The following is a 13,230-nucleotide window of genomic DNA, read 5'->3' as shown; positions in this document are numbered from 1 at the left end:
GTGGAGACTATAGGAGATGCCTACATGGTGGTAGGAGGTGTCCCTGTGCCTGTATCTACTCATGCAGAACGAGTTGCCAACTTTTCCCTGGGAATGATAATAGCAGCTAAAGAAGTTAAGAATCCAGTTTCTGGCAACCCTATCCAAGTAAGTCATTGCCATAGATTTTCATCTCTTCTTCTTCAGAGGAAAGGGCCTTGGGGGTTAATGTCCTGAGCTGGGCCCAAGGTTCAATTCTTTTGTGACCTTGGGCAAATCCCATGTAGTCATGTGTTTAGAAAATATTTTGTTTGGCTCTTTCAAACTTTAGATGTCTGGTGTTTCAGAAGTGCACTGTACTATATACTAAGATTGATAGATAGATGGAAGCATTATATTTTAAAAATGCCTTAAATAATAGAGGGACTTCTCTGTCTTTGTAAAGATTAGAGTTGGGATCCATACAGGCCCTGTGCTGGCTGGGGTAGTTGGAGAAAAGATGCCTCGTTATTGTTTGTTTGGAGATACAGTGAACATAGCTTCCCGGATGGAGAGTCACGGGGTTCCAAGTAAAATTCACCTTAGCACCAGTGCTTATCGGTGAGTACCTAGTCAGACCCTTTTTTATTTAAAGCTTTGTTGTAAAATGTTGCCTCAGAGGCTTGCCCCTTTCAGAGGAAGATGTCACTGTCTTATGTAACTTGCTTACTTAAATTTAATGCAGTAATAGGTGTTTTAAAGAGTTTTGTCTAAATTATGATGCAATTAGGATGGGATAAAATATAAAATCCTGCATGTAGAAAAATTATTCAGATTTTAGAGTTTACAATTTTTAAAAAATGTTTTACTCTTTTTCCTTAACATATGTGACTACATTGATGCCAAGATGCTAAGGTGAGAAAGGACATTTAGATAATCTAGTCTGAAATTTTACATAACGTAGAACAGAGGTCAGCAACCTATAGCCCACTGCCTGCCAAGCCAGAATGGTGATGACAACTGGCAGTGGAAAGATCAGTGGCCGCTAGTGGGAGCAGTGGCAGCAGCTGTGTTGCAAGTGGCGGCCAGCTGTCAGATTAAGCTGTGTTAATTCACACCCCATTGCTAAAAGGTTGCTGATTCCTGACATAGAACATAACATTTCACCCACTTATATCTGTTATTGAGCTCAATAGATTGTAGCATAAAAGGTCTGATTGGCACTGACTGACTGAGTTACATTATTCAGTGTTATTTTCACTGATCTTAGATAGCATGCATAGTTTACAGCTTTTGTTTAAAGAATCACTTCAATGAAGATTTTACCCTGATTTTGCTCTTTTTCTTTTTTCAAATAAAAGACTCAACATTATTCAATCAAACTTGCATGGTTATATTTGGAGTGTAACAAATGAAGTTGCCATTGGAAATATTCAAACTCGATTAACACAGAACAATTTAGTCCAAATCACATTTGGCATTGGCAATTTTCAAACTGTCACATGTCCATTCTTTTGCCTCATTTAATATTGGATAGCTGGAGAAGCCAGCTCAGTCACTACTGTATATTTTACTTATGCTTCAGAGACAATCAGAACCCTACAAAGCCAAGGAAAATTTGATTCTGCTGAGAAGATAAGGATAGTTTTTGCTCTGTTAAAAGGGCTTTAAGAGTCCCTAGAAATGCTCCATTTTAACATACTTCTTGCACTGTTTCAGATGCTTAAAGGACAAGAATTTTGAAATAATGGAAAGAGGAGAAATAGAAGTGAAGGGCAAGGGCAAAATGCATACGTACTTCTTGATTAAAAACAGGACAGCAACCGAGAATGAAATCTTGGGAAGGCCAATAAGAGATTCAGATTCTGGCCCTGAATCTATCCCATCCTTTCAGGAATCCAGGACTGAAGTGATAGAAAATGCGTGTCAGCAAGGTAGAGTCAACACACAAAGGATGTTTTTTCTTGCTTTTTATAAAATCCAATTTACTTAACTATACCATCCCACTCTTTCCTAAGCTATGCAGCCCAATTCAGGTGAGGATCAGCCTCTAGCCATTGCAATGAAGTACGTTGATGGTCCTACTGATGTACAAGGTGCTTGCAAAGGAAGAAACCAAGCTAGAATTATGGATGTAACAGGTAATTTGTGAGTTACAATCTATTAAAGGATAATGAAGACAGTAAGCATCTAAGATGATCCTGAAAAGAGATCATATTACTCCTAGCAGTAATCATTGCTTAAGTATAGATGTATGATATCACAAAGATTACTCACATCATGACTGGTTAGGCTACTCATCCTGCTTGAGGCTGAACACATTCATTTTCTTTGTAATACTGCAGGTGTGGCCTAAGGCTAAAAAAAGCTAAAATTAATTATCCAACCAAGGTCCTCCTGGTAAATGTTGCCAGTACTGTTACACTGTCAAACCTTTAGGTAGACAGCAGTAATATGACCCTGCTTCATAGCAGCAATTTCTATTATTTGTTGTGATGGGATGAAGCCTTTATAGAACCAGGACTGAGGGGAAAAGATCTTATTGGCTATATAAATTGTCACTCAGGATCAGGAAGGACTTCCCTTCCCGTCCCACCTCATCCAGTCCCATTTTTTAAGGATTATCCTTTTACCTATAGCTTCTTCCTACATAATCAGTAAACTAACACTAACTACTGACAGGCTGATACATCTATTGCCATTAACAAAGAGAAAGTAATTTCCTTGCAGGCAAAACATATGGTTCCAAAAGCTGTAGAAATCTCCATGGTGAACAGCAGTCAAGTGATCATCCTTCTCTTCTTAACCAAGAAAGATTCAAACCAGCAACTGAAGAACCAGAGATCAGAAATGTCCGATCCAATTTTTGCAATGTACTTTAAAATCCTGACTTTAGAAGTTAAATGGGAAAGGATGTTTTGCTCTACTATATTTTGCTAACACAAGTACTGATTTCGTATATTAGTACAGAGTTTCTAGGAAAAAAAATACATTTCTTAGAGCTTGCAACGAAAACAATGGCATTGTACACAACTTTTTTGGTATTTACATAAAATAAAATTTGCATTTGCACATGAGATGACATCCAGATGCTATAGCTATAGGCTGCTGTTCTGAAACTCCTATTACAACTTTTGCACCTGCATTCATGCTGTACTTAGAAGCTTTTATCAGGGAAACATTCATGCACACACACATGCATGCATGCACTCAGTGTTAACTCATTTAAGGTCATATTCACCCTGTTCGGCATGTCAGTATATTCACCACTTACACCCTGAAAATGGATTTTAACTAGGTTCTTACCTTCCTGCCTCAACTGGAAAAAATAAAGAGCTGGAACCTAAAGAAGAGCCATGACATTGTTCCAGGGAATTGGCTCTTCCTTTTAATTTATCCAGTGCTGATAGTCAGGCTCTGTAGATTACTTACCCCAATTCTAACATATCTTTAATCCCTAGTTGACTGAAAGCAATAGATGGAAATAGATGTTCAGCTGCCAAAAAGGATTTGTAGTGCAGGAATAAAGAAACTGAGCACATATATTGTAAATAAGATGCTCCATGGTTGAACTGTCTTTTCATTCCACTGTAGCCATCCTAGAATGTACAACACCCAGAGGAAATTTGATTTACAATTAACCAAATCTGCTACAGGTTCAACATGGATTAAGGTTTTGCCTCCGTGAAATTGGGCATCGAGGTTTTAATGTTTGGTGGCATGCTACGATATGTACTGTCCAAACTAAATCTCACTATTAGCTCCCCATTTTGCTGCAGGTAGATCTCAACTGTACGCACTGACCATGGACAAAGGATGATCATAGTTTTATAAAAACAAAAAATTACCTCAAAGAGCATAGGGATTGATTCTTGTCTCATGAACGCTGGTGTAAATCCAAAGGAACATGAATAAGAGCACGGTGTTCCACTGATGTAAGAAGAGGATCAGCCTTGAAAACACTTATCTACCATATGAGACAACAGATTAAATTTGTTCCTCTTGAATGGTCACACCTGGTAGAACAGTATACTTGCCATTTATCCCAATTTGGACAGGATTTAATTTTTTTCTTTCTGCTGGGTACTGGATAGCTAGCACTGATACTATTTTTGTATACAGTTGTCTGCAGCAGCCATGAGGAATAAGTTTCTCTTCAGGCATCTATACTGATACCAGAACAGGAGAGCAAGAGATCCCATAGGGATCCCTTTGGTAAGAAGTGGAGAGAGAAGCAGGCACTTGGAGGAGCAGAACACTGAGCTGGCAGGAGAGAAGGAAAGGGAAGTCACAACCATTATCAGAAAGTAAGCAAGAAAGAGGAAATGGGAAGACTTCACAAGGCATGAATAGAAAAGAGATGCCTGAGAAAGATGGTACGGTCTGAAACACCAGCAGTTAATAAAACAGGGCAGGACAAGGTTTCTCTCACTGTGGCTGGTGCCCACCAAGGAGACACTCTAGGAAGCTGTCAGTCACCTGTAGGACAAGTTGTTGCTCGTTATAATGGTCAAGAATAAGATTCATCTCCAGGAGCAAATGGAATAAGGAGGTTGTGGGTCCTGAACTGAAAAGGAATTAATGCTCAAGCAATTGAGGATTACCAGGTGTTTTTTCTGAGTGAAGCCATTCCAATCTGAAAAAAATCTTTCTATACCAGTAGTCAGAGAGGCAAATGTCCTACAACCTAGGCCATTTTCAACTGAGACCATAAAATATTTAACATCTAGGCTATATTTCAATGCTAGTAATAAGTATGACAATTTTGAGAACTTTCCCACAATTTATTCCATTAAGACATATTTCATACTATATTTTTAAAGTACATGGTGAATTCCTTCATTTTGTATGTGTACACAAACATTCTTATTCCATCTCTCCTCTAGGTATTTGTACAGCTCTTATGGTTTCTAAATACATATTATGGCTGTGTATCTTCATTATGGCTGTGTATCCTCATGTGTTCCTAACACTACAAATGTGACCAAATACAGCAACCAAATACTTTAGTTTTTACTTTTTCATTCATAAAATTTTCAGTGTATGTAAGGCATGGTTTTTCACAAGCACTTACATTTTTCACAAGCACAAATTACTACTGGAAGTCAGTGTAGACTTGTGCTCCTAAACTAGCTAAATATTTTGCACAATTCCATCATGACATGAACTAAACACATTCTCTGACTAAAAATGGAGCAAAAAATTCCTTCACTTAATGGACTTTGGTGCATATGAAAATTTTACCCGTACTTAATACATATACTTTTAGTTAAAGCTGAGAATAACACAGTGACGCAAATACTTCATGAACACTGGTATATTTAGTCAGATTTGTCAATGACTCCAAAAATGCAGACCATTAGCAGTGAGGTTGTATAACTATTATGTCCTCCATGAGACTATAAAGGTATTTTTTTTTTTCCTTGAACAAACTAAGCATTTTAAATTTTCATTTTGAAAAATAGTGATAAAAACATTTTTGGAAGGGCATGTTTAGGTCAATGTAAACTGATAAAATGGAATGTCTTTTCAGTAATGTCTTGAAATATTCAGATAAGTAGGTTGTTTAAGTGAAGTCATCAAGAATAAATTGTCTGTAAATCTGTGTAAACATTTAGTGTTCATGCTTACAGTTTAGGACAGTGGTTCTCAACGTTTTTTAGGATCAAGGTACCCCTTGACAGATTAACAGGATCCCTCAGAAAATGCTAGTCGTTAAACTTTGACTTGTTTGTCTACAGAAAAATAATGGAATAATTCTCCTGTTGCAAAGAACTCAGAATTCCCACAACAGGTCAGACTATTCTGGCACAATGGATGCCTAGTTGAAATCTCTGGACTTATCTTGTGAATTTTGTTTGCACACATAACCGTGTTAATATTGCACAGCAACTCTAGGAGGATCTCATGACATCCTGGCTGAGAATCACTGGTTGAGAATATACATACTCCTGAATAGGGCATGGAGAAACAGGAATCTTTGTCTAATATTTGCAGTCTATAAATATATTTATAGCTAAATTAAACAATAATGTTGGTGACAATGTCTGTTGCTTCAAATCTAGGTGAATAGTTCACAATTAATAATTTACTCCAGGACTTTTTTTCCCATTTTCCTTTTTCACTAGCTGTCCTCAGTTCTCTTTCCCCCTCCCCCTGTCTTCTTTTGCATTTGAAATTACTTGAAACACTTCAGCAAATAATTCTTGAATTAGACCATGTTCACATGCTATTAATTGCAAGGCTCTGACATTCAAAATTCCAGCTATTTTGTCTGGTCACATAGTTTGTCTTTAATCTCCAGCTAGATGACTATAACTTAGAAACAAGCTTTTAGTCATGTTTTCCTATTAAAAAACTGTCTTGGTGTCTATTCTCTTGGTAGAGAGTTAAAAAATTACAGTATTGGTGAACATTTCTGCAAGTATACTCATTCATTAGAATATTCATAGAAAGTGAACACTTAATAGAAATTGATAGTTGTGCTGAGTTTGTATAAAATTTCAAACTAATAAGTAGAATTTTTTTCCTATATTAGCTCAGCTGTATTTTGTTACATTGTTTTGTAGTATCATGGACGAAAACAAACTCTGAGGCAGGCTCTTTTAACAGTTTCAGTTTTATGATTTGCAACAAATACTTTTGTGGCAACAGGAACAATAAACAACAACAGACTGCAATGTGTGGTTTCACCTTTTGTGCCAGTACCATACCAAGAAACAGCTTTATCAAATGCAATTTAAAATGATCCTTGTGGTAAGGGATCCTTGAGGTCGATCTTCCAAAATGTTGCCTGTGGAGGTATATGTGTTCCTATAAGGTTTCAGCTGGGTGTATAGGCTTCTGACAGGTTTTGTCATGGCTTCCATTTCCTTGCTAAACAACAGGGCAATGACCTGAAACACAGTCCCAGTGATTCTCTGAAGGCACCCTGCCAAAGCGCTTTGCAGAAATGGAACCTGACACACAGCTATCATTTAAAGCTAGTTTATCTCAAGAATCAATGGGCCTTTAAAAATTCACTAGCTCAGATATCCTTTTCAATAATGGTGCTTAACTGTTTTGTGCTCTGATTTTGTGGGCATTTGAGAGAACCTTGATTTTCAGCATAAGATGACGTGTCCACTGGTAACAGGAAACTAACGGCCTTTACTTTACCCCTAGAAAAAAATGAGAAAGGATGATGAGTTACTCTGCATGTACAGAATTTGCACAGAACAGTGATGAAAGGGTAAATTCTCAATGGCAGCCTCTCTCTTATGTGCAAAATCCCATGCATATGGGGCCCAAATGCCTGCTTGGCAGTTGTGTGCTTGACAGGCCTGCCTGTTCTCATAGGGCTCTGCCACTTGCAGGCAGAAGTGTCCAGCTCTTGAAAGTATGCAAACAAGTATTTGAAATACAGGTGCAGATGAGTGCCCTGAGGGGATGTGTATCCCACCTCTTCAGCAATCCTGAAACAATAACTGAGAAACAAGCCTTGCTCCAGCTCTTCATGTGCTGCACATTAGAAAAGATGTTAGATGCAGGAGGCCAATGAGTGCTTGAGAATGCAGATCTTGCACAGTTCTCTCTGCACCTCTTGAATTCCAGCTCAGACTTGCATTATGAGTAAAATTCAGCCCTGTGCAAGGGTGTAGTATCTGGCCTGTGAAACACCTCAGTCCTACCTGAACCAGTGAGATAAGACTTAAGCAGTGAAGGCCTTGAATGGAAGCTGAGCATTACCCTTACTGGCTTAAACTGAAGTGTAAGTGCAGCAAATGGTCCTTATGTTGATTCTCCGCACTGGAGTGAATTGTATGGACAAAACTCCTTAATCATACAATCTGTATTGCATTGTGAACACAATCAGTTTGGGGTGTAGCAAAAACATGGTCTTCTTGGAGGCTAGCCTGCTCATCCACCCTCTGTGTTAAGTTTTCTTGTATCCTGTACACAAATGTAATGCCATGTAGCTGTTATATTAAGAAAGATGTGAAGAATAAGACTTCCCATTTAGGCATGGTGCCAGGTAGCTGCATGACCTACATGTTGTTTGAGGACTGTTTGTATCACAAAGCACAGTCTCCACCCAGCCCATCCTTTAGCATAGTGCAGCCCGCTTCTCCTAGTAACCTGCCCTGGCACAATTAGGAGCAATGTGCTAAATGTGCACAGGGGACATGTGCTAGGGGACATGAATAGTGCTTTGAGATCTCTGAAGAAAAGTGGTCTATAAAAACAAAATATTAATTTTAATTACTATGTTAAAGGACTGGAACACCATGTAAAAACAAATTAAGCTAGAATAACACTCCTAAGTAACTTATATACTAATGAGAAAATGATCCAATATTTTATCAGTGGCCATACTTTCAGAACCAGGTATAAGAAACTCCATAGTAAGCAAGGAATGGAATCCTGCACGTTTGTTATATCTCACCACTGTAAAGTTCATACATAAGAAGCTTATGGAACTCACTGCTGCAAGATACCTACCAAACTAGGAGATCATTAGAATTCCTGGAAGTGTTAGACATTTACTGTACAATGGGAAGATCTATGATTACAATCAGATTTGATCAATACCTTTTATAAAAGAAAGGAACATAAAACTGTATGCTTTCAGACACAGGACAATCAATATCTAACTGGGCTTAGGGAAAAGCTTTTTTCCATAATGGTTTCTTGCACCTACTCTGATACAACCAACACAAGCCATTGGTCAGATCTGAAATCTGTATTGGATCAACCTTAATTCTGTGCTTGCAAGGCAGATCCCAAAGCAGTAAAAAACCCAATCAATATTTTGCCTAATAATTACTTCATACTACTCATGTATGGCTCCCAAAGCTTTTGTAAAAAAATTATATTTATCTCTCACTTTTTCATTTTCACCAAGTGTTCCCCTTTTTTCTGCATTGTGAGAAAGAATAAATACCTTCTCCAAACTTTTCAGTATGAACTTTGATCCTGTAGCCCAGTCCTGCTGTACAAATGGCAGCCTGTGAGCTATATGCGGCCCACAAGGGGTTACGTTGTGGCTTCCAGACTACTGCTCAGCTGCAACTCTCTGGGCTCCCTTCCCCTCTATGGCTTCTTTATTCTGTCTGTTCCAGAGGTGGTGTGCCAGAAGGTGCACCACAGTTTGGGTGCTCAGGGTGGGATTGGGGCACGTGGTGTAGTACTAGGACATTTGTGCAGGCACACGATGCAGCAGTGAGGGAAGCATCTGTGCAGTGTCATTGCAGTGGCGAGGCAGGGCCTCCATGTGGGTGTGTATTGTAGTAAGGTAGGGTGCAGGTATGCGGTGCAACAGAGGGTGGGGGTCCATGTGGCATATGGCCTGGAGACCTGTGACCCCCACTGGTGGGGCCTCCTGATATCATGGTCTATAGGCCCTGGCCACTTTGAAGTTGGACAGCCCTGCTGTAGCCATTTATATACATGTTCTCCAAGTAAGCAGAGAAACTATACAGTTGGTTCAATAAAAGATATTACTCACAAGAACCCTTAATGAAAGCACTCGAGCAGTTTAGGAATCTAAGAGCATGTCTCCATCACCACTAGTTGTACCCAGCAGCATGCTGTGATGCATGCCTCACCATGCCTTAGAATGTCCCTGACTCTGCACACAGATCTTTTAAGCTCTCTCTTAGTGGGGTACACACAAGGTATACCACTACCTCATTTCCAAGCTCTGGCACAGATAGAGAGCAAGCAAGGAAACAGGATGTGTTTTACAGAGACATTTCTGCTTAGAGAAATTATGGAATCTCCATCTTTGGAAGTTTTGAAGAGCAGGCTGGACAGACATTTGGCTGGGATGGCCTTAAGCAGGGGGCTACGCTAGACGACCTTGTGAGGTTCCTTCCTGCCCTGTTTTCCTATGATCTTACAGCAGAGTGCTCTGGCAGTACAAGCAAGTCCTAAGTTTCTTGGAGAATCAGTCTGAATTGGGTTGAAATCAACATGAATTGGATGCCAAGTTGCTTTTAAAATCCCACTCAGCACTGCCAGACCTTAAAAAAATCTCCAAAGTCTAATTTTTTTTTTTTAATGGGACTTAGGAACTTTTGAAACACTTACAAACTCTTCTCTGTCCAAGCTTGTTTTTGCCTCAAATCATTGTTGTTACCCCTATAGTAGCTGAGCACACTGTAAATGAAAGTATTATTTGCTATCAGCCTTTGTGCATTTAACTGCTTTTGTTGTTCAGCTACTTTTGTTGTATTTAATTGCCATGTTTGGAATAGATGTTTTTAATGAGGTGATCACTGTTACATCCTGGATTTGTTTGTGAACAGCTATAGTTAATTTAGACCCCAGCAACATGAACGAGTAGTCCAGAATATTATTCTCAAGGTGTATAACCCTGTATTAGTTAATCGATTAAGGTTTCAAGTTACAGAAAAGAATAAAATTACAAATTGATAAAAAATAAATCTCAAGCTCCAAAACATATCAATCAAACTTCTGAATAGTTGAGCCAGATCTCCCTAATGGCTTTATGCTTCTTACTCAAATAGGAAAAATTCCCTTTCAAGATCAGATTGGCTTGACAGAATACCATACTAATCTTCAAAACTCCAGGCTTTAATGGAGTCAGAATATCTTCCTCTCCCTCTCTCTCTTTCTCTAGTTAATTTAAGTTTTAAGACAGTCTTGCATTCCCTGAAATCAGAATTACTTCCCCCATCGTAGCTTCAATAAGAACAGTACCAGGCCATTTTAGCCTTAAGAGATTTCCCCCACCCCACTGGATTTTATATATATTTGACAATCCAAAGAAATGTCCATATTTATTACAAGTGGAAGCCTACATTTCCATGAAATCTATACTTCAAAGGTAAATATGGCCTACCTGCACTTATAAACATGCTCTTGAAATGATCTCTTTTTGTTAGAATTATTGCTAGAGAAGCAGTCGACTGGGATTTTTTCAACCCCTTTTTCTTCTCTGCGGGTTAGCTGCATTACTGTGGGCCATGCTGGCTGTTTGACAGTTCCCTGCACGTCTAGGATTCCATTAGCTGGCTGGCATTTGTCAGCTTTGCCGTGCTTGTTTCCAGAAGAAGCATGCACAGATGAAGAAATGGAATAACGCCGAACAGTCATAACATTGCCTGTGCAGCAGATACAAAATCAGAGTTAAAATCACATTAAGCACACTTATCTGCTTCAAAGACTTTCAGAATACAAATGTACAGAGGGAGAAGGAAGAAAAAGGAAGTGATTAGACCCTGCATAATAAAAAATACATATGGGGTAAAGATTTTCATGGGGACACATGATAATGAGGTACATATGGCCAATGGGAGGGAGGTGCCATTTGTCCTTCTGAAATATCTTCCTCTTTATTTGAGGTGTTAAGACTATGGCCAATGCAAACTGACTGAATCTTATTCACACAGGGCCAGATGTGAAACCCTTACTTATACTGCTGAGCAACTGCAAAAGTACTCAGCCCTTCTGGGAACACTCATGTGCATGTCTGGTCACCAGGAGAAATAAAGCATTCATACTCTGGCTCACATACAGGTACAAGCCTCAAGTCCCTACTGGAGGCCAGCCTCTGAAAGGATACAAATCAAAGACTGCACAAATAATTATGAATATGACGCAACTGCATTCTTTTGTTTGTATTACAATGTCCCAGGAGGCCCCAATCAGGGAACAGGCCCCTACTGGGCTACAGATCATATAACCAGGGGCAAATCCAGATAGGGTATAGTGTCATGGCTGCACCCCTCTTTCAGATTTAACCCAGCCTGGGAGCCTCTGGAGACTTTTTTAAAGTCTCCAAAACAGTAGAGAATCCCCCTCCCTCCCCCTGTGTTCAGGCACATCCCTGACCCTACTCTTCCCTTCCCCGCTCCTGCTGCTGCTGTTTTGCCTCTGGTCTAAGGCAGGATTAAAACTTCAAAGCTGCTCCTGGGGTAAGCTTAGCTGGGAACAGTGAAAGCAGGAGAGGAGATGGGCAAGGGCAGGGGGACCAGGCAGGGTGGGGGAAGTCAACCCCCACCCACAGCACTGCTAAAGCTGTTACTGTTCCCAGCCCACACGTCACCCAGCTGAAGCTTCCACACCTCCGAGGAGAGCAAGGAAAGCAAGAGCAGCAGGAGGAGAGGGGTAGAGAAGGGGAGTGGATATACTGCTGAGCATGGAAGGGAAGGTGGTGGGGACTCCTACATGCTTTGGAGACTTTAAAACAAGTCCCCAGAAGCTGCTGTGGTGGGGTGCGTCCCAACCAGTTGGGAGAGAGAAAGCTGGGAGCAGGGATACAGCCATTTCTGCAGTGGGGGCGGCTGCTCTTGCACCCTCCTTTGCCAAACCCTGATTCTGCCTTTCATATAAGCATATAAAATGTTGGAAGGCCTTAGCCTCATAACAATATCTAAGGGCTCAATCCTGCGAACACATGTTAGCATATAGTATTACTAAGGAGTTACATGCCAACTAACACTCCTTTTTTTGGGCTAAAGCTTGTTCTGCCCACTCACACTAATAGTTCTACCGACTTCAAATAAATTATTACAAATAAGGAGTATTTTATTTCTTTCCTATCTCATTTTTGAAGACAGAATGTTCCAGTTTGTCCTGTCTGTCTGTTCCACATAATACTCAGTATATTACATATTAGGCATGACTCTTCACATTGGGGGGCAGATCAAGGCAAAGGGAGAAAAAATTATTTGGGGGCATGCTTCCCCAGCAGGTAAGTCCCACCTGGCCAGGGTCCCACTCAATTTACCCCTGCTCCTGCCTCTGCAGCACTGTCAGACCAAGGGGACCTTGGTCTAGCCCCCTTCCTGTCCCCCCCATTGACTGACTTGCTGGGCTGGGGTGCATGAGTGCATGCATGTGGGCACTCAGCCTCCCACCCCAGGCTCAGATCAACTCCAAGAGGCTCTGAGATCTACCGGTGGTGGTGACCACTGGTTGGTGACCACTGATCTAAATGTTTATCAACCTGAGATCAGTCAGATTCATTGTCCATTTTATTGATTTTATTGTCCAGATACCTCAGTGAGGCCCTAAGGTATAAGGCAGCAGACAAATAAATACAGGAAAGAGCTCCTGCCAAGGAAATTCAACACTGTTAGCTAAAAATTACTCAAATGAAGAATATGAAATTATTTATTTGGGCCCCAATGCAGCAAAGCATTCAAGTGCTTAACTTTGAACACATGGGATGTCCCCCTGACGTACTTAAGTCTACCTGTACATTTAAATGCTCTGTTGAATCTGGACTTTGATAAAGGCCAAAGGGTTTCATTTTTCAATGGT

The 13,230-nt window shown here is 40.1% G+C and overlaps 1 protein-coding gene across 1 annotated transcript in view; it reads left to right on the top strand.

Annotated features, from left to right (window-relative positions):
• LOC102375853 (guanylate cyclase soluble subunit beta-2-like) overlaps positions 1 to 4,384 on the top strand; it is a 27,639-nt gene extending 23,255 nt beyond the window's left edge. The window contains exons 12-16 of the mRNA XM_025200446.1: positions 1 to 147; positions 425 to 579; positions 1,678 to 1,892; positions 1,977 to 2,099; positions 2,689 to 4,384. Coding sequence (XP_025056231.1) covers positions 1 to 147; positions 425 to 579; positions 1,678 to 1,892; positions 1,977 to 2,099; positions 2,689 to 2,840 — 792 coding nt within the window. The 3' untranslated portion in view covers positions 2,841 to 4,384. The remainder of the gene's footprint in view (positions 148 to 424; positions 580 to 1,677; positions 1,893 to 1,976; positions 2,100 to 2,688) is intronic.
• The last annotated feature ends 8,846 nt before the right edge of the window (positions 4,385 to 13,230 follow it).

This window comes from Alligator sinensis, unplaced genomic scaffold (assembly GCF_000455745.1).
Source record: "Alligator sinensis unplaced genomic scaffold, ASM45574v1 scaffold596_1, whole genome shotgun sequence".
NCBI lineage: Eukaryota > Metazoa > Chordata > Crocodylia > Alligatoridae > Alligator > Alligator sinensis.
Note: the sequence above shows the minus strand (reverse complement) of the source record. Positions and strands in the feature narration are given on the sequence as shown.